The 24,228-nt window shown below is 45.3% G+C and overlaps 1 protein-coding gene across 2 annotated transcripts in view; it reads left to right on the forward strand.

The window, feature by feature from the left end:
• The window catches only part of LOC146832982 (complement C3-like), a 1,287,425-nt gene that overhangs the window by 50,768 nt on the left and 1,212,429 nt on the right, over nucleotides 1-24,228 (forward strand). Inside the window, exons 1-3 of one of the 2 annotated variants that reach the window (XM_085600526.1) lie at nucleotides 12,654-12,791; nucleotides 15,280-15,472; nucleotides 15,802-15,964. In XM_085600526.1, the coding sequence (XP_085456652.1) occupies nucleotides 12,760-12,791; nucleotides 15,280-15,472; nucleotides 15,802-15,964 (388 nt within the window). In that variant the 5' untranslated portion in view covers nucleotides 12,654-12,759. Of the gene's footprint in view, nucleotides 1-12,653; nucleotides 12,792-15,279; nucleotides 15,473-15,801; nucleotides 15,965-24,228 lie in introns of those variants that run through there. The other variant, XM_085600525.1, reaches the window with a different exon arrangement.

Here is a 24,228-nt window from a genome sequence, read left to right on the forward strand (position 1 = left end):
TGACAACTAGACCTGGCTGTGAGCAGCAGATCACTACAATGAAAATCTGGGCCATGCAGCATTGTTGTCCCTCCCTGTATGCGTAAGCGGAGTGGGCTGGCCTGGCGTATGCCAGTCCTGCGTGAGGCTGTGAACAATGACTCCGGAGCTCTGGTCGTGGTTCCGTCCTGGGCTGTATGAGGAATCAACTGATGCGGGTGTCCCTGTTGTAGTGCTGCCACCACCCGGGCCGCAAGTGTCAATTTGTGACACCCTGTGACCCAAGTTCCAAAACATGGCCAACATGGAAGGTAGGGGGAATCACTGACCCTACATTCATCCATACTTCCACACATGAAAGATCGTGCACATGACATATCTGTGTGGATTTGAATGTTTATTGCACATTCAGTGTTGCATCTGTAGCAATACAGGGCCATGAAAAGCCCAAATTTCCGTTTTTGACACATGGAGGGCAGCCAATTAGAGCCAAGCTCGTGCTCGGGGGTTATGCTCCGCCAACATATGTACTTATTCAATCACTCCGCCAATTCCGAAGCACTTATAAATTCACTATACACTCTCCTTGCAGTACTCTAATGATCCAGTCTCTACCTATGTACTTATACAATGACCGAGACAAAGTTACATTCCCCACTGCCAGAGGTAACATGGTTGCGAGCGGTGTCCACAGCAGAATGTGATGAGGTAGGGCACAGGGGCAGCATCATGCATACATAATGAACACACAGACACAGTTAGATAGATAGTGGAACTGGGTACGGACACATGCGCTCGGCTCCTTTTTATTACCAGGGCCACATGTCCAGTGACATTTGTGCTGGATGCGTGTGGGGTGAGTGTAAGCCAGCCTTCAGGGAATGGTTGGTGCTGGCAACAAGTACAACAGTACTCATCGGATCACACACAGAGATTCAATCATAAAGGGTCCATGACTTGTGCTGCACTAAGGTAGAGGCACCAGATGTGAAATAAGACACAAAAGATTCTATCGTAACGGGTTCATGACTTGCGGTACACTGAGGTAGGGGCAGCAGATCTGAAATCATACACAAAAGATTCTATCATAAAGGGTCCATGAGTTGTGGTGCACTGAGGTAGGGGCATCAGAAGCATTCCGCGTGTGCACAGCTAGCGATGATGTGTGGTCCGGGAGGGCCGCACTGGTAGCAATGTCTGTTGCCTACTGGACTGCGTCATCTGCAATCGCAACTCGATCTGAATTGTGAGCCCTGCAGTCCCCAATGTAGATGGAAGGCAGTAGTCAGCACAGAGATCGAGGAATGCTTTTTGTCACTTCATCTTGACAAAATCCGAGGACATAGAGTACAATTCTGTCTGCAATTAATAAATCATGTCTCAATGTAAATTGTGAGCTCTGCTGACCACAGTGTAGGTAACAAAAGATGAAATATGTATGGAATACATTATCGAAATGTGTAGGTTTCGGGGACGTTATAGTTAGTTGCCTACTGGACTCTGAAATTAAGGAATCAAGACTGAATGTGAATTGTGAGCCCTGCTGACCACAGTGTAGGCCGGAGGTAGTGGTCAGCAAAGGCCCACAGCCACGTGGTGTTGACTTTAGCTGCACAGATTGGGAGCATTTGGTCTTCTTAAGCGATTATAATCTCTTACACAATTTGCATCGATACTAATGTTGAATTGTGAGCCGTGCTGACCGCATTGTAGGCCGGAGGCAGCGGTCAAAAGGGGCCCACAGCCACGTGGCATTGACTTGAGCTGCACAGACTTAGTGGCATCTGAAGCACTCAGCGTGTGCGCAGCCTGCGATGATGCGTGTTCCAGGTGGGCTGCACTGGTAGCAATGTCTGTTGCCTACTGCACTGCGTCATCTGCAATCACGATTCTATCTGAACTGTCAGCCCTGCTGTCCACAGTGTAGATCGAAGGTAGTAGTCAGCACTGACATTGAGGAATGCTTTTTGTCACTTCCTCTTGACAAAATCCGAGGACATAGAGTACAATTCTGTCTGCAATGAATAAATCATGACTTAAATTGTGAGCTCTGCTATCCGCAGTGTAGAGTGCCATTCAGTGTTCCTTTGGACTTGCAAGATGAATTTGGTCATTGTAGTAAAGCTATAACTGATATAAAATAAGTTCTTGAAGCAAGGATACTAAAAGGATATTATGTAGATTTTAGGGACGTTATACTTAGTTGCCTACTGGACTCTGCAAGTAATGAATCAAGACTCAATTTTAATTGTGATCCCTGCTGACTGCAGTGTAGGCCGGAGGTAGGCCGGAGGGAGCGGTCAGCAAGGGCCCACAGCCTCGTGACTTTGACTTGAGCTGCACAGAGTTAGTGGTACCTGAAGCACTCAGTGTGTATGCAGCCAGCGATGATGTGTGGTCCGGGCGGGCCCCACTGGATGCAATGTCTGTTGCCTACTGGACTGCGTCATCTGCAATTGCAACTCTATCTGAATTGTTAGCCCTGCTAACCACAGTGTAGGCCGGAGGCAGCGGTCACCAAGAGTTAGTGGCACCTGAAGCATTCAACGTGTGCACAGTGAGCGATGATACGTGGTCAGGACGGGCCGCTGTGGTAGCAATGTCTTTTGCCTAATTATCTCTGCCTCAATAAGGCCACGTGGCGGTGACTTGTGGTGCACAGAGTTAGTGGTACCTGAAGCATTCAGCGTGCATGCAGCCTGCGATGATGCGTGGTCAGGGCGAGCAGCACTGGTAGCAATGTCTTTTGTCTAATGAATTCTGCCTCAGTAAGGCCACCTGGCGCTGACTTGTGGTACACTGAGTTAGTGGCATCAGGAGCAATCAGCGTGTGCGCAGCCAGCGATGATGCGTGGTCCAGGCGAGCCGCACTAGTAGCAATGTCTTTTGCCTAATGAATTCTGCCTTGATAAGGCTACATGGAGATGACTTGTGGTGCACTGAGTTAGTGGCACCTGAAGCACTCAGGGTGTGCGCAGTCTGCGATGATGCGTGGTCCGGGCAGGCTTCACTGGGAGCAATGTCTCTTGGCTACTGGACTGCGTCATCTGGAATCGCGACTCGATCTGAATTGTGAGCCCTTCTGTCCATACTGAACATCAAAGGCAGTAGTCTGTACAGACATAACTCTGTTGTGCTGTGCTGCTTGGTTCTGGGGGCCCTGTGTCTAGTAGGGCGGCGGCCTCGTGGCAGGGTGAGTGTTGCCGCTGTGGCAGACACGTTGGCCTTCCCAGAAGTGAACCACACCCAGAGTCCTGGCCTATTTATTCACACTCCTACGCTGGAGTGGCGTACGTTGGACCAGCTCACTCCACTTCCACTTACGGGGGGGACAACACAGCTACATGACCGAGATCTTTCCCACTGCCTGAGGTAACATGGTTGCGTCCACTGTCCGCAACACTACAAACACCAGCAGTATATATACACATGGAGAGGTCTGTGCTCTGCATAGTGAGGTCTGTCTAGCATATTACCGCTACACTTGGCATTGTATGCATTGTTATTGATGGGTGACTTGCGTCCTTCACACATTCTTGGTTGCCACATCTCCCAACATTCAACTATTGTGTGGTTGAGGGGCCATGCCATTTTGGGAATGTCCACTGTCCTATTCTGCGCTGCCTCGGTGGTAGTGGGGGGGAGTGGTCCGGGGGGAGGTCCTGGGGTGGTGGTGGTGGGTGTTGTGGCCTTCTTGGGTGTCAGAGCTGTATGATCAGTAGCTCTATGTCATGGGTTGGTCTTCAGATATGGCTGTGGCTGTGCTCCCTTTCATACTGTAGGTAGTCATCATGCTTTGTACTGCTAACGCAGCTTTTTGCCTGTTTTTGGATTGCATCGCAGATTTAGCCGGTCATTGAAAATATCGGTGGTGTTTTCGAGTTATTTTTGCACGAGAACTCCTACTCTGCATATCATTAGCGTTAGTTGTCACTCTCATCTGTGGCGATTTTTTTAATGGAAGCTATCGCTGGAAAATTGGCGATATCGGCAGTTTTCACCAGGTTGAGAATGGGATGATACTTTAAAATCACAGAAAAAAGCATAGGTTTAATGCCCATTAAAATTAGAAATTAGCGTTTACAAAACCTTTGAAATTCACTGGAAAAAACCATAGGTTTCAGGCACGTTATAGTTAGAAATTAGCATTTAAAAAACCTTAGAAATTCACTGAAAAAACCATAGGTTTCAGGGACGTTATAGTTAGTTGGACATTTCACTCGTACAAAACCATAGAAATCCCCCCGTTATAGTTAGTTCTCATAACTATAACTCACGCACCCGCAATGCACTGCTGATGACGTCACATATTACATCATTCATCACAGTGCCGACATTTCCAGTCAATAAGTATTTGACGCTAGCGCACTCCGTAAAATAATATTAACTGCTTCTTCCATGTCGATAATATTGTGGTTTCATATTCATTTACAAATATGATTTTATTGCTCTAATCAGTTAATGTTGTAGTGCTATGCGATTTGCAATAGAGCTATGTTAGAATGAGCAATGTAGAAGTCTTTTTACTGTGATATATATGTAGAGCCTGTTTTTCATTTTCACTGAGCCATTAAGCGGTCACATGGTGTATGTTGTATAAAGGCTTTCACAATTATCTTTCTCGCTATGTGAACAAGCCCAGGAGGTGGGCAAAACGCGTCATCTTGCCATGTACAGCGTAATTCAATAAAGAAAAAAGCAGCACTCAACTGGTGTCCGTGTCCCGTTATCAGCCAGAAGCTGAGGGAACATGGTGAAGAAATCCGGGAGATCCCAAATAATATCCAGCGGCACACCAAAGGACCAGCACAATAAAGAAATGTTATTGTGTCACACAAACTGAACAACGCGTTTCGGCGAAGCCCTTATCAAGTTAGCTACCTGTGCCCAACTTTCCATAGAAATACAGGTCACTATTCATAGAAAGTGAAGAAACATTGCACACATTATGGTGATACATAATAATCATACATTGAAAAACTATAATAGCAATAATTACCTCGTGAAGGGATTAAATTACATTTCACCTTGAGGAAATAAATTAATTAATTGCTTATAAATTTGAAAAAATAAAAAGTCATCAATACGTAATTCAGGCAAACAAAAGGTTATTTTTTCTTCCTTCAATTTTCCTTATTTCAGTTCATTAAGGAAATCGTTTCATTTATTATCAATTCAGGGAAAAATACCCTACTGTGATAAAATTAATTATACTAAAAATTATTATTCTCTTGTGGGTAATGTACCATAACCTAGTCGTCAATGCTTGTAACTATTCGATGCAAGTGCCAAATTATTGTATGATAATGTATTACGTATATGAGACAATATATCAAACTTTATCACATTTCATACTGAGCAATGGCTGCTAACACTCCATAGCAAAAAGTGTTGGCAGCAACCTTGTGACTCAGTTGAACCGAATCACAAGAAAAAGGTCTAAACAGAAGAAAAAGGGGGAGGGTAGGAACACACTGATCCCCTAGGGCTGCTCAGGGGGTCCCAAAAAAAGCATTTTTTGTAAAAAAAAATTGGCGGGATTCGCATAGGGTCCGCGAATCTGGACGACATTTTTTTCAAAAAAATAATGCGGTCTCCCGCACTTCGTTTTCTTGAAGCCCCCGGGTGGGCCAGATCCTGGGAGCAATGGTTAATTATGGTGTGGGGGCCCGTGGGTGCACCCACAGCCCCGGGGACAGCCACCTCCCTGGGACTTTGTTGATAATATGCTGGGGGTACACGGCCCCCCACAGCCCTGGGAACCACCACCTTCCTCAGGCTGTGTTTAAATGGTGTTTGGGGCTCCTACCTCCCCAAACGCTGCCCCTGGGACCGCCACCTACCCAGGGCTTTCAACATTAAATGCGGGGGAGCCTCACACACCCCCACAAACCTGGGGGCCACCACCTCCCCATGGCTTTGTTTAAATTAAAATGGTGTGGGGAGTTCCGGCCCCCCAACACTGCCCCAGTGACGACCACCTCCCCGGGGCCTAAAGTAATTTAAATACGGGGGTCCGTAGCGGCCCCCAGGGAGCACCACCTGCCCAGGTCTTCAAACATATGTTGAAGGGGAACCGTGTGGCCCCCTTCTTGGAGCCCTCCTTGGCCCTGGGGACCACCAACCCACAGGGCCGGCTCCGGTAATGTCCCGGGGTGCCCGACCCCAGGACATTGCAGTTTGCAATGGCAGGGCGGGAGCACACTTCCCGCCCTGCCATAGCAAACACTGCTTTTCTTCATGGAAGCAAGAGCAGAAAATCTGCTCTTGCCTCCATGAAACGAAGCAGAATTGCTTTTGGGCAAAGGAAGCTGCATGTTAGCAGCTCCCTGTGCCCAAAAGCAATGCTGACTACCGCAGGAGGCAGGGAGCAGGCTGGGACCGCTGAGGCATTGGGGCTCCCCCCATGGTCCCCAACAAGAGGGCAAGCCCTGTGGGATGGGGTTTCTGGGGCCAAAAATGGCCTCAGGAGGGGGCCACACACCTCCTCTCCAAAATATTTTTAAATAAAAGGCAGGACATGGCCCGGGGGATGAGGTCCCTGGGCCAAAAGATGCCCAGGGAATGGGGGCCACGTGGCCCTCCTCCCATAAAATAAAAAAATACAAAGAGGCAAAGCCCTGCGGAATAGGGTTCCCGGGGCCTAAAATGGCCTCAGGCGGGGCGGGGGCTTGGCGCATGGCCCTCCTCCTTTAAATAATGGTTTAAAAAAAAAATAGAAGTGGCCATGCCCCGGGGGATGAAATCCCGTTTAAAAAAAATTATTTTATTAAAAATTGCTCTGACTCTGGAATATGGGGTCCCCAGGGCCCAAAAAGTATTAGGGGAAGGGGGCCACACAGCCTCCCTTCCAGAAAGAAAACAAAAAAGAGAAGCGGGCATCTCGCCGGAGGTCCCGCCCCCTCCCTGCACCACTATGCAAACGCACCTCCTGGCGAGTTCTGGGTTGGTGGATTAAGTCCCCATGAATCCTAAGGGTCCTTAGGGGCCAACTAGGCCACCAGGTACCTCCATAAGCCCCACATAGTGGGATTGCTGAGAGGTGGTCGAGGCCCCGGTCCTTTTCACACCACTCTGCAAATGTGCCTCTTTGCACACTGCTGATAGGACAATGAGGTACCCTGGTGTCCTGAGGACTTCAGGAATAAAGTGGACTTCATCCCCCAAGCAGCAGTGTGCCAGGAGGCGCGTTTGCAGAGTGGCGTAAAAAGGGAGCATGGCCTCTGACCACTCTCAGCAATCTAGCTGTGTGGGGATTACTGGAGGCTAGTTGCCCCCCAGGGACACCCAGGAGGCAAGGGGACTTCATCCCCCAACCAAGGGCACGCCAGGATGTGCCTTTTCAGAGGGGTGGAGAAAGGGGGTATGGCTTGTGTCCATATTCAGCAATCCCATTTTCTGGAGCTTATTGGAGGCATCAGGTAGGCTAGTTTCCCCCTAAGGACCCCAGCAGCAAAGGGGACTTTAATCCCCATCCAAGAGCATGCCAGGGAGCGCATTTGCAGAGTGGTGGGCAAAGGGGGAGTGGCCTGCTGTGAGAACTTAGCAATCCTGCTGTATGGGACTTACTGGAGGTAATAGGAGGGGTAGTTGGTCCCCAAGGACATCTGTTACCTCATGTAAGTGCCACACAGTGGGATTGCTAAGAAGTCTTTGGAAGCCATGCCTCTGTTTCTCCACCACTCTGCCTCCTGGCAAACTACTGGTTGGGGCTGAAGTCCCCTTTACTCCTGAAGAACATCGGAGGCCAAAAAGCCCTTCTGGTACCTCCTGTAAATCCTACGCAGCAGAATTCCAGAGCGCTGGTTCTGTACTGAGTGACCATAAGTATGAGTGACTGTACGGGTGAGTGAGTAGATGTGTGTGCAAACCTAAGAATCAGTGAGTGGGTATGTAGTTATTGGTGTTGGAGTGTCTATGGTTTTGAGAATAGCAGTCTGTAATTTAGAGTGGGTGAATCAAAGGTTATATTAGGGTGTGAGAAGATACATCAAATTATCACATGGATGATGTAATCAGTGATGTCATCAGTGGTGTCATCAGTGATGTCATTTGAGATGTCATCAATGATGTAATCAGTGATGTCACTGACCATGTCATGAGTGAAGTAATATGTGACGTCATCAGCAGTGCATTGTGGGGGAGCGAGTTATAGTTAGCTGAACTAACTATAACGGGAGAATTTCTCTGGTTTTGTACGAGTGAAATGTCCAACTAACTATAACTTTCCCTAAAACCTATGGGTTTTTTAGTGAATTTCTAAGGTTTTCTAAATACTAATTATAACATGTATATATATATATTATCTACTGGCGGTCGCCAGTAGATAGTTATAGTTAGGACCGTGTTTCCATAGGAAATCCGCAACATTCTATTTAGAATAACTTTGGCGCCGGTTGTCGAATCCACGCGAAATTTTCCAAATAGGTGGGGCGCTCCGCTCCGCTCCTACCCTGAAAGTCTCGGGGGATTCGTCAAGCGGGGGCTGAGAAAAAAGGGGGTTCCCAAAACACGTTTTCCCCATGCAATTTTCCATAGGGACCTTTAGTCCAAGGTACAGCCCGAACGGCTGAACAGAATTACTTGAAATTTGGCAAAGAGGTAGTCCTCAGGTCAGGCATGTGCCTTTTGCATATATGGTGTCAATCTGTTCAGTAGTTCCTGAGAAAATCAAAAGTAAAATCATATACATATCTGGGCGGAGCCTAACCACACATCTCATCGTGAGATCTGATTGGCTGTCAGTACTTCATCCAAGAAGTGTTGGCAGCCATCTTGGGACCAATATACATGATAGCACCTCATTAAAAAGCATTGCAGTTACTAGAAGGTTTTAAGACTTTAGTTACATTATAAATCATTTGTTGATGGTACCATACTCATTTTAGGAATTGTGGTGTGTTCTAAGGTGATTTTACCATGTGAAAAAGCCTTCTGCTGTGATATCACGAACCATGTTTGAGAGAATGGGGTGGGGGAATCATATCGCCCGACGCCCGAACCATGTTGTTTATATTGACGGGCAAGAAGATTTATTGTCTATTTATGTCCAATGGACATGTAGACATTAATCACGTTTTAATCACGTTAAAACAACAGGCTGTGGGCACTCTGGGGCTCACAGCCAATCCGAAGCTTGCAGAGAGCCTTTGGCGGCTTCTGATTGGCTAGCAGGCCATGACTGGGCTCTAGCCAGTGATTGGCTGGGGGAGTGAAACGTCACTCAGCCTCTGCAAGCAGTAGTCCGTGGCCACCACGAGGCTTGCAATAAGCATTCAGGTAAAATAAGCAGTTTTGCCCGCTTGAATTGTGTGATATTGTGACGGAGGTGCTGCGATTTTCTTTTATTTACATTTTTAGCAACCGTGCGTGGGTAGATTAATTAGTACAAAAGCCTAGGCCTGGCCCGCCTCGGCGCCTCAGATGAGGACGTCAAAAAAGCGTATCGCAAGCAGGCGCGCTGCGCTACCACCGCTTCATGGGGGAAACACCCATTACAACGAATTCAGATTCACGCGCTGCCATCGCAACGCGGGTTTAACATCGTGGGTCCGGAGCCTTCATACCGCAGATGGAAACAGATCTGCAGATTAAGGCTTTCAAAAGAGACATCCGTTGGTGACTTGCAATTTATAACTTAAAGTCCTAATATAGAATAGTGAACTATTAACTTTCAGCCCAGAACTGCATAAACACACCGACAAATATACATTACAAAATTGATTAATGTTGCAAAGAGGGTACATTTGGCGAAAAAACGATTCTTATTATTAAAGGAAGCTCCCAACTTTGCTGTTTCTTTTTCGATACAACTTACTGATTCGCAAGGAACGTAGGGCTCACGTCTGGCCAGCTGCAAAAGTGAGGGGGAAATGGCAGGAGGCACGCTGGCTGACACCTTTTATATCCCACCCATACGTTTTTACAAGGGTGACGGTAAATTAGTAAATTACGTATGGTTTGAAATGTACGTATTTTGTGGGAATAAATACACAGCCAAGGGTGACGGTAAATTAGTACATTACGTATGGTTTGAAATGTACGTATTTTGTGGGAATAAATACACAGCCAAAAAAAAGGAAAAAAAGGGGAATAGAAATAAAAGAATTGCCGTCATGGTTAAGGGGAGGGGGCGCAGGGGGGCAGGGACGCGATAATATCGCTTGACAAGTTTTCCTTTAGCATTATTATTGCACAGCATTTAATGGTTTACTGATTTTAATAAAGCAAAAATATATTAATGTTTCTCTGTCAGCCGGAGCCCTTAGGTTTGATGTGGAACGGGGGTAGGTGGGACAAGTGGATTTTACAGGACATGTAGATCTCAGTGGCATTTTGTCCCTTGGACAACTAGATTATTTGGAAAATTCCACACCCCTGTAAATAAAAGACCGGCATCGCACCGGAGGCCACGCCCCCTCCTTGCAGCACTCTGCAAACGCGCCCCCTGGCCAGTTGTGAGTTGAGGAATTAATTCCCCTTCAATACTGAGGGTGCCTGAGGGCCAACTAGCCCAACAGGTATCTCCAGTATACGCCAGGGAGCTGCGTTGCAGACAGGTGTTCTGAGGCCACGCCCCTTTTTACACCTCCATGCAACGCAGCTCTGTGGTGCTTACTGGAGGTACCTAGTGGGCTAGTTTGACCCTAGGGACCCTTCGGATTCAAGGGGACTTAATCTCTCAACTCAGAACGCCCACAGGCCCTGTGGCGCGTTTTTAAGTTGGGGAAATAATTCCCTTTCAATCCTGAGGGACCCTGGGGTCCAACTAGCCCACCAGGTGCTTCCAGTAAGCACCACTGCTCTGCGTTGCAGAGAGGTGGTGCAGGCGTGCCACTTTTTACACCTCTCTGCAACGCAGCTCTGTGGCGCTTACTGGAGGTACCTAGTGGTCTAGTTGGACCCTAGGGACCCTCAGGATTCAAGGGGACTTAATCTCCCAACTTAAAACGGCTACAGGGCGTGTTTACACAGTGGGGAAGGGAGGGGACGGGGCATGAGGTGACGTGTTCAAACACGCCCTGTGGTGCGTTTTAAGAGGTAGTTTTAATCCCCTGCCCTATTATATACTAGGGGCTTACAGAGGAGGTCATGCTAATCACAGGGGGACCCCAACACATAGTGTGCCCTAGTGTATGTCGGTGTTTTCACTGTATTCTGAGTGTCTTTTAACATAGCACTGGCTCTAGGACTGGTTAGTCAGACTCAGTTACCACCAGTATCCGTCTGAAAAAGTTGAGGGTACAGGATGATTTCGCAACAAGGCTTGTTTCTGCTCTTCTGTTTGTTCTTTCTGCACGTTATACTTCTTCCTGCACTTTTCTTCGTCTTTGAGGACTTCTGTTGCTTCTTTCTGCATTTCTTTTTTTTCTTTCTGTGCGTTTTTCCTTCTTTCTTCACATGTCCTATCTCTGTAGGCATAGCTAGAAATTAGCATTTAAAAAACCTTTGAAATTCACTGAAAAAAACATAGGTTTCAGGCACGTTATAGCTAGGAATTAGCATTTAAAAAACCTTAGAAATTCACTGAAAAAACCATAGGTTTCAGGGGCGTTATAGTTAGCTGGACTTTTCACTCGTACAAAACCATAGAAATTCCCCCGTTATAGTTAGTTCAGCTAACTATAACTCGCGCGCCCGCAATGCACTGCAGATGACGTCACATATTACATCACTCATGACATGGACACGCCCGCAAAGCTGCAGCAACGAGGAAAATATAAAATGATATTAACTTAGAGTTATCCTTTTATTTTTTCTATAGTGACATTGCTTAAAAGCAGTGGGGCGACGCTCCTCCAGTAAGGCAGAGGAGCTGCAACTGACCTGACTTTTGTCCCAAAAACAGGGACATGCATTTAAAATTATGAAACGTGTCGGGATACCAGGACAGTCCTCTGAAAACCAGGACTGTAAGGAGAAATCCAAGACACCTGGTCACCCTGCCTACATGCAGTGGACCTTGCTTGAATATGGAAATGTGGCACAGTGCCAGAAACAAAGAGAATCAATCTATATATCCAATACGGTGCATTCCTGCCCTTTACCCCAATGCTGGTGCCGCTTCTGCAGCCTAGGACCAACGCAGGCACACTTGGGCCATGGTGCAAGGGTGCCTGGGCTGTCGACAGGATTGTTTTCGTGTGCAGGAAGGGGCAACTTCCTGCACAAAAACAATCTTGGGATGGTTTTTCCTCTTTCTATGTGTGCTGCAGAATGGAGTACACATGGAAAGAGGAAAAAACAGGAGAAACAAAGTTATTTCTCCTTGTTGCACCTGCTCTGGGGAGGCGTAAGGTTTTGGCACATCCCCAGGTTGACATGTTTTGTAAATCTGGCAAAGCATCAAAATCCATGAGTGTTGCATGGGAACACCCACCACAATGCCCATGGATTGCCCCCCTAGCGCAGAGAAAGGCAACACAGTGATTTGCTCTGCCTTGCCTTACTCAATATCCTTGAAGCCATCAAAGCCTTGCAAAGTGGCTTTGCGTTACTTTAGTGAGTGCAACCCCCTCCTCCCCTCTCCTGTCAGCAGAGCAGCCCGCCCCGCCCGCAAAGTTGCTGCAACACGGAAAAAATAAAATGCTAATATCATTTTATTTTTTCTATAGTGATATTGCTTAAAAGCAGAGGGGCGACACTACTCCGTCAAGGCAGAGGAGCTGCAACTGAATACATATGAATCCCTGCCCTCCTCCCCACCCTATCTCCCCTCTCCTGCAAACATGCAGCTGACCTCCTCCTGTGCTGCCTGACAGAAGCAGATACATTACTGAAATGCTTTCAGTCTTCAGAGGCGTCTGTGAAAGGTGAGCATTCATTTTAATTCTGCTTCCTAGAATGACCTGACCTTTGTCCCAAAAACCAGGACATGCATTCAAAATTACAAAATGTGTCGGGACACCAGGACAGTCCTCTGAAAACCAGGACTTTCCGGATAAATCCAAGATACCTAGTCACCCTGCCTACATGCAGTGGACCTTGCTTGAATATGGAAATGTTGCACAGTGCCACAAACAAAGAGAATCAATCCATATATCCAATAAGGTGCATTCCTGCCCTTTCCCACAACACTGGTACCGCTTATGCAGTCTGGGACCAATGCAGGCACCCTTGGACCATGGTGCAAGGGTGCTTGGGCTGTCTGCAGGATTGTTTTTGTGTGCAGGAAGGGGCACCTTCCTGCACAAAAACAATCTTGGGAGGGTTTTTCCTCTTTCTATGTATGCTGCAGAATGGAGTACACATGGAAAGAAGAAAAAACAGGAGAAACTAAGTTATTTCTCCTTGTTGCACCTCCTTTGGGGAGGCGTAAGGTTTTGGCACATCCCCAGGTTTACGTGTTTTGTAAATCTGGGAAGTCTCAAAATCCATGGGTGTTGTTTGGGAACACCCAATACAATGCCCATGGATTGCCTCCCTAGCGCAGAGAAAGGCAACACAGTGATTTGCGCTGCCTTGCCTTACTCAATATCCTTGAGGCCATCAAAGCCTTGCAAAGTGGCTTTGTGCGACCTCATAAATATGATTTTGTAGTTTGTGCCACTGGAGCATCCCAAAAAGAGACACTACGGAGGAGCAAGGGGCTCATGAATATATGCCAATTAATGTACAAAGGTGGTGTAATAGTTCGACAACAGTGCAAACATCCCTGGAATTCCACACAAAGCCAGAGGTACTAAATAAACTAGCATGACCTTGGTTTGCATGGAAACCTAAATCCAAATTAAACTTTGTGACAATGAGCAAGGAAAACATGACATCCCCATGTGTAATGAGTACTTACCTTAAAATTACACATTTTCTCGGCATATCCTTGGTTGTCATCGAATACAAATTTGTGTTTATTCAGTACAAAATTACACAAAACACAGACCGCTCATCTTTGTTCTGTGACACACCACCACTCAGCATCACAGTAAACCTTAGTGGCCTATTTATTAAAAAAGTCACGCAGTGCAGCAAGTCACCTTGCTGCACTGCACTGCGTGACTGGGAAAGGGCAGGAGTGTGCCCTATTTAAGGCAATACGGCGCATTTGTGCTTTTTTCTCGGCGCTTGCACCCTTTTGGCAGCCTAGTGCCAACACAGGCATGCTTGCATGGTGCAAGCGTGCTTTCATTGCATGCAGAATTGTTTGCATTGCTGGAGGTCTGCTGTCCCTAGCAGAACCACATCGCTTCATTGGCAGCCATTTAGAAGGAGTTGCAAATTGAGTCCTGCCTAATTAATGGTCATTAAGCAGCCCATTTTGCTAACTCCATCAGTAGAAAGGTCGCATCACAAAATGTATTCCGATATGTAAACCAGTCAATGGGCAAATTGCATATCTCTGGTATGCAAAAGTGAATCAAACATCAATTCGCTGGCTCTGGTGATCCACACCTCTAAGCAACAGACATCCCAGGCGTGTGTCTGTCATTACACTTGGGTACGAGTTCAGAAGGTATTTTGCTCCCCACCTTTCCCAGTAGTGAGAGATTTGGTTTGAGAGCTTACATTTTGATGTGTTAGGCAATGCGTTCTCCTACTTGAAGGTTACATTTGTGAGCCAATGCTTGTTGTTTGGTTTAGAAAATGAGCCAATGCCTTTGCTGCCAATGCCAGATATCAGTTGTGTTATAGGATACATTTATGACATGAATACTCCTGCGTAGCATATTAATTCGGGGGAGTAGCTCAACTAGCCCTGTGTTTTATCTTCACATAATGGTACTTGTAGCAGTTCATACGCCATTATATATTCAGGACGACAAGTACCAGAGTACAAAGAACAAACCCACAATGGACGAGCTCTGGGAGTTACTGCAACCTCAGGGATAATATGGTGGAAGAAATTCAACTTCTCCAATGTCAGAATCGCCTACTTAAATTGGAGGATTCTTTCTTGCCACCAAATAGAAAATCAGACTGAAACATTCCACAGTGATTCCTTTATTGTGCGTTCTTCATCCTACTCTGATTTTAGCTCTCCCCAAAACTCTGACATATCTCTAGCCCTAGATAAATCTTGCAGCTATCCATCACCCTTACACCAACCCTAACCCAATCTGTAACCAATCTCTTTAGTTTATCTCAAGTACAACAACAATAATCAATTGGCCTCAATGTCCCCAACAGAAATGCTTTAATGGCTCACCTGGACTTTTCTTTGGCATGAATGTTAGTTGCATGGACTCGCTGAGCTTACGTTGCTCTGGTAAACCAGTAAACAATGAACTGGTAAGGGAGGGTATTAGTGGGAGCAAACAATCTCAGGAGGAACACAATGTAAATTCATTGCTTTGACATCCACAGATGTATCCTGATCACCCCCAGTATTCTGCGGGTGGAGACCAGCGAGACATTTGTCATCGAAGTCCACAATCAAAACAGCCCTATTAATGTTGACGTGTCTGTGAGCGACTTTCCACAGAAGAGGAAGAAACTTTTCTCTACCTTCATCGCTCTCAATGGAGGAAATGGGTACTTGGGCATGTCAGAGATAAAGGTAATTGGATGCAGAATAAACACTTTCAGGCTGGGGACAGTAAGCATGGACAGAGGTCATACAATTCACAGTTAAACACTCCTGTGATATAAAGTCTAAAGATGTGCCCGACGAAGTTTAGAACATAACAAAAATGGAGAAAGACTGATTGCTGCTAGCAAATACCCCATCAATCACAGGGTCACTGCCAGCCCTAACTGTCAATATGGCGTGCTAAATTCCCCATGTCTAGTAAATTGAGATTAGGAAACACAAGGCTGTTAAACTTTATTGGCTGTCCAACTGGTAATAATAGAGATTTAGTATTGACTCTTCTTCTCTTTATTCAGATTCCTGCCAAACATTTGACGATAGATGCCAAACGCAAACAGTATGTTTACGTCATCGCCAAATCTGCTGCATGCCAAATGGAGAAAGTGCTCCTTGTTTCCTTTCAGAGTCGACATATATTTATCCAGGCAGAGAAACCCATCTATACACCTGGATCTACAGGTAAGGCACCTTTTCTACAATAATTTACTATTTAATGAAATGAGGTTCAAACTTAGAGTTACAGATAACAATATTATACCTGCACATATATCTACAGGAAATCATGATTGAATCACAAATGTCTATCAAGAGTTACTTCCCTGGAACAAAACTGTTCTCCAGATAGGTCAGCTCTAGATATTTCCTCGTGTGAGGCTGGAACCCAGAACACTTTATTTAAATATATATATTGATTGTTATTGAATTGCTCGCAACTGTACAGCCAACCAGAGCAAAAAGAAGAGGTTTGAGAAAGAAGACCCAGAAGATAAATGTTTCATCTCTAAGAATTAAAGAATACCAGGCATCAAACTTCCAAACTTGCTTGGTATACATAATCAGCTCTAATCAACCATGAAAGGATACAGATTTCAGTAAAGAGAAGTCCAAGTTAATATTAAATAGACAATTCTGTACAAATATAAAGAAACTAGGAAGATAAGTGTCAATTATTCAATTTGTTGAATTGTGCATTCTTGTTAGATGATAGACCGTAAGGGACTTCTCATGTCAATGATACCTTATGCATAATGCCTAAGAGAGAATTTAAGGTCTTATCCTTCTCAGTTTTCTGATATCATAACTGCCTGTTACATTGTCTACACAAATCAACACAACCTTTTCTCTGTGTAGAACAAGAAAAAATAAGAGAGACACCTGATAGAAGTTTCCTTTGTAGATGGCCACTGACTGACCTCAGTGAGAGCAGTCCAGACTCTCACTCTCCCTGAGGCGCCTCAAAATGTATGGGCGAGCGGATTAGCATGGTTCTGTGGACTCACCTGTTTGGACGGTGTTTGCTAGAGCCCCGAGTGCCGTGGCCAGGAAATTGTGGATTACTCCTATGGTGGTTAAGGATGCTCGGCGTGACTCTCCGACTGACTTTGCAGCTGCACCGTAGGCTGTGTCGTTATTTTCGACTGAAACGAAGACAAAGTATAGCTCCGAGATCGAACAAGCCGGCAAAAGAACTAAAGGAAAGAAATTTAAAAGAACAAAAAGATCCAAAGGGGTCCAAGGTGGCGGTGAGGGATGATACAACGGATGCAGCGCCCGGCATACCAGGCGAGGCAAGTGGGTCTGGGAAGGAAAGCCGATGACAGCGCGGTGAACGCGAAAGAAACTGGCGTGGCTGGGAGCACTCGTTTCCGTGCTGCCGCAGCTGTTTTGGAGGGCCCTCTGCGGCAGCCGACGGTTGCTGAAGCATTCAAAGGGATCTTGGCCTTAAACATCACTACTCCTGGGACTCCCGGTGATACAGCGCCTCGGAGAGACATGGGACTTGTGGCGGCTGGTCGGATTGAGGTCAGCCAGGTGGGAAGAGTAACAATGGGTACACTGATTTCGCAAATGGATTCAGATCAGTGTGGACCATCACCTCCGCCTGCTGCTGGTAAAGCGGTAGGCGGAAATCCAGGACAGGAGTTGATCGAGGTACTGAGTCAGGGGAATGAAAAGAATAAACCGAATGTATTTCGTATGGAAAATACTGAAGGGTCTGTGACAGGACTGCAGGCACAAGCATCCGGGGAGTCAGTTTGGAGGGTGAGTGGGGAGGAAAGTTTTATGGCTGCCGAGCGATGCCCCCACTCTGCTTCTATCGACATATTAGCTAGAGAGGCAGCGATGTTAGAGTCTGCGCCCATAGAGTCTGACAATGATAACGGCAATAGCAATGGTTTAATGCTAAATGCTGACAAAGAAACAACTCCATTAACTGTAAAACACTACGAGGCACAGGTGGTGGTAAGATCTGAGGAGGTGCTGAAAGATATGAGCAATATCAGTTGTGGGTCCAATGTCTATAGCAATAAGATTACTACACCACTATGGTCTAGCGCTCCCTTACTATCCCCAGATGGGGATACGTTTTATTCACTAAATGATGATTATGAGTTATCGGAGCTCAGCGAGCTTGAAACATCGGATGAGACGGTTTCAGGGGAATCATCTGCCACACAGAGAATACAACGCAGTAGATCCATCAACTCAAAGCAACGGGCCAAAGCTAAAGCTAGATCATCAAAATCAGAGTCCGCTACAGCTCGTAAACTCGAATGGGATTATTCAGCAACAACATTGACCACGAGCATGGGCTGTGGCCCCAACCTTGAAAAAGGGACTCCAGGCGGCTCAAACGGCCCCAATAACTCAGATTCTACTGCTCCATCCCCAACATTGGAGCTATTATAGGCCACTCTAAAACAGATGCAGGAGGAGGCTAGACAGGAGAGCAAAAGATCGTTACAGGCCACAAAAAAACTACAAGGGGCCATCCGCAAGGTTAATAAGTTGCGCACTGACATGACCGAACGGGTTACACAAGTTGTGGAAAGAACTGCTGCCGTAGAGATAGAAGTCAACAAGCTACAAGCATTTAAAGAATCTCAAGAAAAGCAGTCTCTGGATGTTTGTTGGAAGCTTGAAGAATTTTAAAACTGGCAGCGCCGAAACAATGTACGGCTACTTGGCTTGTTAGAAAACGTGGAGGGGGAGAATATTATGGCCTTTGTCATTTCTTTGCTGAAAGACGCCTTTTCTGAGCTCTCCCACTGGAACTGGGAGATGGAAATCCAGCGGGCACACCGCTTTCCAATGACTAAAAGATCAAATGATAACAGCCAAGGCGAGCGACCTAGAGCTATTTTGATTTTTGTTGGGAATTTTTTATTAAGGCAGGCTATAATTGATCGGGCTCGACCCGATTCAAAGCGGACTTATGAAGGACATACCTTTTTTGCTCGACCGAACTTTTGCCACACTACAGTCGAGCGGAGGTGGAGACTCCGGTAGATGATAGCTCCATTCCAAGGGGCCGGCTGCGAAGCTTTTTTGCTATTTCCTGCAAGGCTCAAGGTTATTTTAAAAGGAAGGGTCAGAATGTTTTTTTCTGAAATTAAAGCTCAAGAATACCTAACTGAACTTAAAGAGACCAAAGGGACAGAGTGAAAACAGGACATACCACACAAGGGGGCTCTACTGCAGGTGATTAATTTGATTGGGATATGGATATGTCTTGGATATGTGGGTGATGAAATATGTAATCGCTTTGAGGTTAATTATTTGTTCAATGCGGTCACTAATTCAGATTTGATATAATGGGGAGAGTCCACATGGGTGCAGGGTCTGGGGAGTCTCAGTGGGGGGGGAAGCTGGCACTGCTTGAGACGTTAGATCGGCTGCCATACATAGGTCATGTTTGACCTATCTGTCTGTAAGGGTTGTAGGGGGGGTAGGAGAGACCGCGGGGTGGGAAGGGTAAGGGTAAGGGATCAGCACAACACAATACAGTATTATATATGAGGGAAGGCAAGGAGACGAGCTTTGGGAGCCAAAATACGAGTAGAATGATTCTTGTATGTCCTGGTGTGTTTAAAAGCCGAAAGATGATTGGGAAAGGTAGTTGGAATCGGAGAATTAATATACAATGAGTTTACGAATAGCTACAATTAATATCTGTGGATTAAACGATCAAAGCAAAAGGCAAAGGGCCGCAATTTTGTTTAAAACTTTACGCATAGACATACTTTGTATCCAAGAAACACATATAGAAGGTTTTAGAAGAGGCGTCTTGGAACAATTGGGGTTTAAGCTGATGGTGAACACCAAACATGGTACACGCACAAGAGGGGTTGAAATTATGACCCGTAGGAGTGACATAAAGGTTTTAAGAAAAGCAGCTGATCAGTGGGGTCAGTGGGCCATGATTGAATGTTTGATTGGAGGGGAAAAAACCACTATATGTTCAGTATACGGATCAAACGGAGATGATCCTGAGGTACTTGAGTATCTAGATTCTGAACTCGCACTATGGTCAACGCCGGCCATAGTTTGTGGGGACTTTAATATTAATAGGATAGGGGTTCACTGGGGTACCACTGGAGGTAGATATTTGGGTAGGAAAAGAGGATTTGGCCCTTGCAGTTAATCTGGGCAGACCAACAGAGGATTTAATGGTACAGTTAACAGTAAATAAAGCTTAAGCTTGAGAGCGGATTGCTGTAAAAGCTGCAGAAACTTATTTGACAAAAAGAGAACACTGCCATGAGTTTAGTGAGCGGGTGGGGCACGCTCTGGCACAGAGAATAAGACAAAAAGCTGTGGCAGGTTAAATAACAGAAATCTTGGATAATAAAGGGAGTTTAGTAGTTGATCCCCTTAAGATTCGGGAGGTCTTCCGACTATACTATCAACAACTTTATAGTAACGAATCCACAGAAACACCAAATGCAATACAAAAGTATTTAGATAAGATACCCCTGCAACGGATCGATGCTATGGATAGGGAGGCACTCAAGTGTATTTTAATACAGGAAGAAATAATGGGTGCTCTTCAAAATTTACCATTTAGTAAGGCTGCTGGGCCCAATCAGATTCCGCTAGAGTTTTATAAAACTTTTGCAGATATAATAAGATCTGATCTGATCGAGGTTATGCGGCAGGCTCAAAAGGATGGATCTGTACCGGAATCTTGGGCTGGGGCGGACATAGTAATTTCTTTGAAAAAAGACAAACCATTGAGACAGCCAGGCTCATATCGGCCAATAACTCTTATAAATAGCGATACTAAAATCTTTTCAAAAGCTATGGCAACAAGGCTAAATGGTATAATGGGAAAAACTATTCATCCATGTCAACATGGGTTTATAATGGGCCGTGGAACAACCCAGCATGTCCGTCGATTAATAACACTCTTCGATGCAACAGAGATCTCAGGAGACCCTATGGCGGCTCAGTTATTAGATGCAAAGAAGGCATTCGATAGGGTCTCCTGGGATTACCTTTGGGAAGCTATGAAATGGTTTGGGTTAGGGAGAGGATTTATTAAAGCTGTTCAAGCATTATATAAAATACCCACAGCTCGTCTAAGGTTAAATGGGGGTTACACTGCGCCGCTTAATATCAAGCGTGGAACATGGCAGGGATGCCCATGTTCACCCCTGCTGTTTGCTATCTATATTGATCCTCTAATTCAGCTACTAGAGACTAATAACGGAATTAAACCCATTGTGTCTCAGGGCTTAGAATCTAAGATATTGGCCTACGCTGATGATGTTGCTATCATCACGGCAAACCCTCCAGCTGCACTTAAGGTGGTGGAAGAGGTAGCACAGGATTTTGGTAGACTTTCCGGGTATGCAATGAATAAAACTAAAACACAAATTATGAAGAATAGGTATGCTACTATGGCCGACCTTCGAGTAACCGAATCCGCAATGTATTTAGGTATTATGATCATGGCAGACCTAGGGAGCTTGGTTGCTAGGAATATTCAGCTGGTAATTACCAAGGCAAGAACTGACTTTCATAGGATTAATAATTTACATCTGTCCTTAGTGGGCCGCTGTAATGTGGTAAAGATGATGCTTTTACCTAAGATACTCTATCTGTTTAGGGCTATACCTCTGGAATTTGAGAAGGCTTGGTTTGTAACATTGGAGAAGTTAGTGAATCGATTTGTCTGGGCGTATGGAAAAACTCGGAGGGCCCTCAGGCTTATGTCGCTTCCATGGGAAAGGGGGGGTTTGCCATCCCGGATTTTAGAATTTATTACTGGGCTGCTGCATTCCAGTATATGACTATTTTATTTGGGGCTTCTTCAGAAAATTCTAATGAGTAAAGCTTACTTCCTGATCTATATAAACTGCTACTTGGGGCTCATGGCGAGAATTGCTTTATGGTATTTAGCGAGCCTAGTTACTAAAAGATGATTACATTTAAGACTCTTCTGGCCGCCTTTAAAATCTGGGCGGCACTCCAAAGAAAGATCGGTCTGGGACGAATTAACTACTATACTCAACTTTATAAAAACCCAATGCTTCCCGAAATTTTTTCAGATGGGATTATGGCGAGCTGGTCAGAGCAGGGGATTTGGAAAATAGGGGATCTAATTCAGGTGGAAGGCTTTCATCAATTTAGTGACATTCAGCTGAAGTATGGACTCCCTAAATGCAATTTCTTTAAGTTTGTACAGCTTCAAAGCTTTTTTAACAAGAAGGTGGGGGGGTGCATGGTTTTCTTCAAGCTAAAGTCATAGATACTATTAGGGATAGCAGGAAGGGTCACATTAGATATATATATGCTGAATTGGTAGCACTGAAGCAAGATGACCTGGCTAAGCATGCAGCAAAATGGATGGAGCGGGTGGGTGCGGAACCAGAAAGGTTCCGTGACTCTATAGAATTAGGACAGATGGTTATGTGTGCGTCTGGGCTCCAAGCACAGCATTATAAGACTATTTTTGCACTGTATTATACCCCGGCGAGAATAGCACAATGGGGTGGTATGGCAGGGATTAACTGCCCGCCCTGTTTCTCGACTTGTCATTAGGGCTGAAAGTGACATTAACCCCTGCCATGATTTTGCTTGGAGTCAGCATTGGGGAGGTTCAAGATCCGGCTTATAAATTCCTCTTTTTGGCTATGGCTGTAGTTAGGATTAATATTGCTTCAGCCTGGCTGGTTTCGCTGCCCCCTACATATCAGCAGTGGCTGTCAAGATTACTTTCAATATTTCTTTTGGAAAGAGCTATATATGAGAGAAAGGGTAAAAAAGCTAGACTACTTGGTCGGAATATCTGGGCCCCCTTAATAAGGTGGAAGGAAGCTAATTGAAATCTTATAAAACCTGCAGGCTGTTATATGTTTGATTTAGGGTAGACCACTGTTTCAAACTTAAATTTTGGATTATACTAAGTAATGGATGTATTATTGTTTGCTATATGGTATTTAGTTGGATGGTTGATAGCTCGCGAATGCTCATCTCCCTTTTTCTTTTTCTTTAATGTTAATTATTGGATGTAACCTCATGTCAAAATATGTTATAAGAAATTGTGCTGATCTTAAATAAAAAAAATAAAAAAAAGAAGTTTCCTTTGCTACAACCTACCGATGGAAAAAAATAAGTTTTGAGAATACCAAAATCCCTGTGTTGCCAAGTCCATCAAGTGAACCCTAAATAAATGTAACAATCACTTTGTTGCCTGATAAGCATTTGTTTCTAGAGACTAATTTTGCATCAAGTTGCACTTCCTTGTCCCCAAGTCCTGTTCTCCCACTGTTCTACTTGATTCTATAGGATCTGTGGACTTTCTTGTAAACATCTCCTTGGGAGGCATATGTGGTGGTTGGGGTAAGTGCATGATGGTCTTAATCCCCGGAAGGATTCATGCTTCAAGCACACACTCCTGTATGCTCTTTAGTTGAGTAACAATTAATCACTGAGTTATTTACACATAATAGACCCATGTGCTGACTGCAATTGATAATTTCTTGCAAACTTGTGATGAAAATCTAGATAATAAAGTAATTCAAATAGCACCTGCAGGGATCTAGCTCTCCGTACACTACCTTGACTTGTGAGCAGGTGAAAATGTCTCTGCTAATTGTGTATTTTTCTCCCTTGGTGAAAAGCTGAGCATAGAGGAAACTGGCACAGCCAAGTGTTTCTCAGCACTCGGCTGGCTTGCATCAAGTATGGTGCAAGAACTCATACTGTTTCAATGACAACTGAATTTACATGATTCAAAGATCCCATGGCTAGCATATGTTAACCCTTACTGTGAGGAGATTTGGCTCCCGGACCTTTATATGGTTCCAGAATCATGTTTGAACATAGATAAGGCTACCCTAATGTGAGAAAGTGCCTCTTTTAACATGGTAAGCCCCCACCTTTCACCTGGTATTGATGTGATTGTGACTGTACTGCACAGGGTCCCTGCCAACCAGGTCCACTGTGCCAGTGCTTCTTCCCTAGAATATATCCCCAATTGGTACTTCTGCCCCCCCTGTAAGTACCTAATAAGTGGTACCCTGGGACCCCATCACCAGGACCATGCTACTGCCCCTGCTGCTTGCATGCCCCTTTGAAGTGAAAAACGACAAAGTCGACATGGCACCCTGCCTGGGTGCCATGCCAGCCATCACTGCCTGAAGGTATACGTAAATCACCCCTATAGTAGGCCTTACAGCCCTAGGGCAGGGTGAAGTATCCCAAAGGTGAGGGAATATATCTGTATGAGTAGAAATGCACCTGCAATTCTTAAGTCAATTCTTAAATATTGTAGGTGCCAGGGAAGCCATAAGGAGTACAGGGGCTGGGCACTCAACAACTCAAGTTTCCCAGCACCATGATGGCATCATTGAAATCAAGAGCGTTTGATACCAAACAACTCCTTGTAATACATCCACACTGATGACATGTGAGATTTATTAAAAACAAACTAA

Source organism: Triturus cristatus, chromosome 4_2 (assembly GCF_964204655.1).
Source record: "Triturus cristatus chromosome 4_2, aTriCri1.1, whole genome shotgun sequence".
Lineage (NCBI taxonomy): Eukaryota > Metazoa > Chordata > Amphibia > Caudata > Salamandridae > Triturus > Triturus cristatus.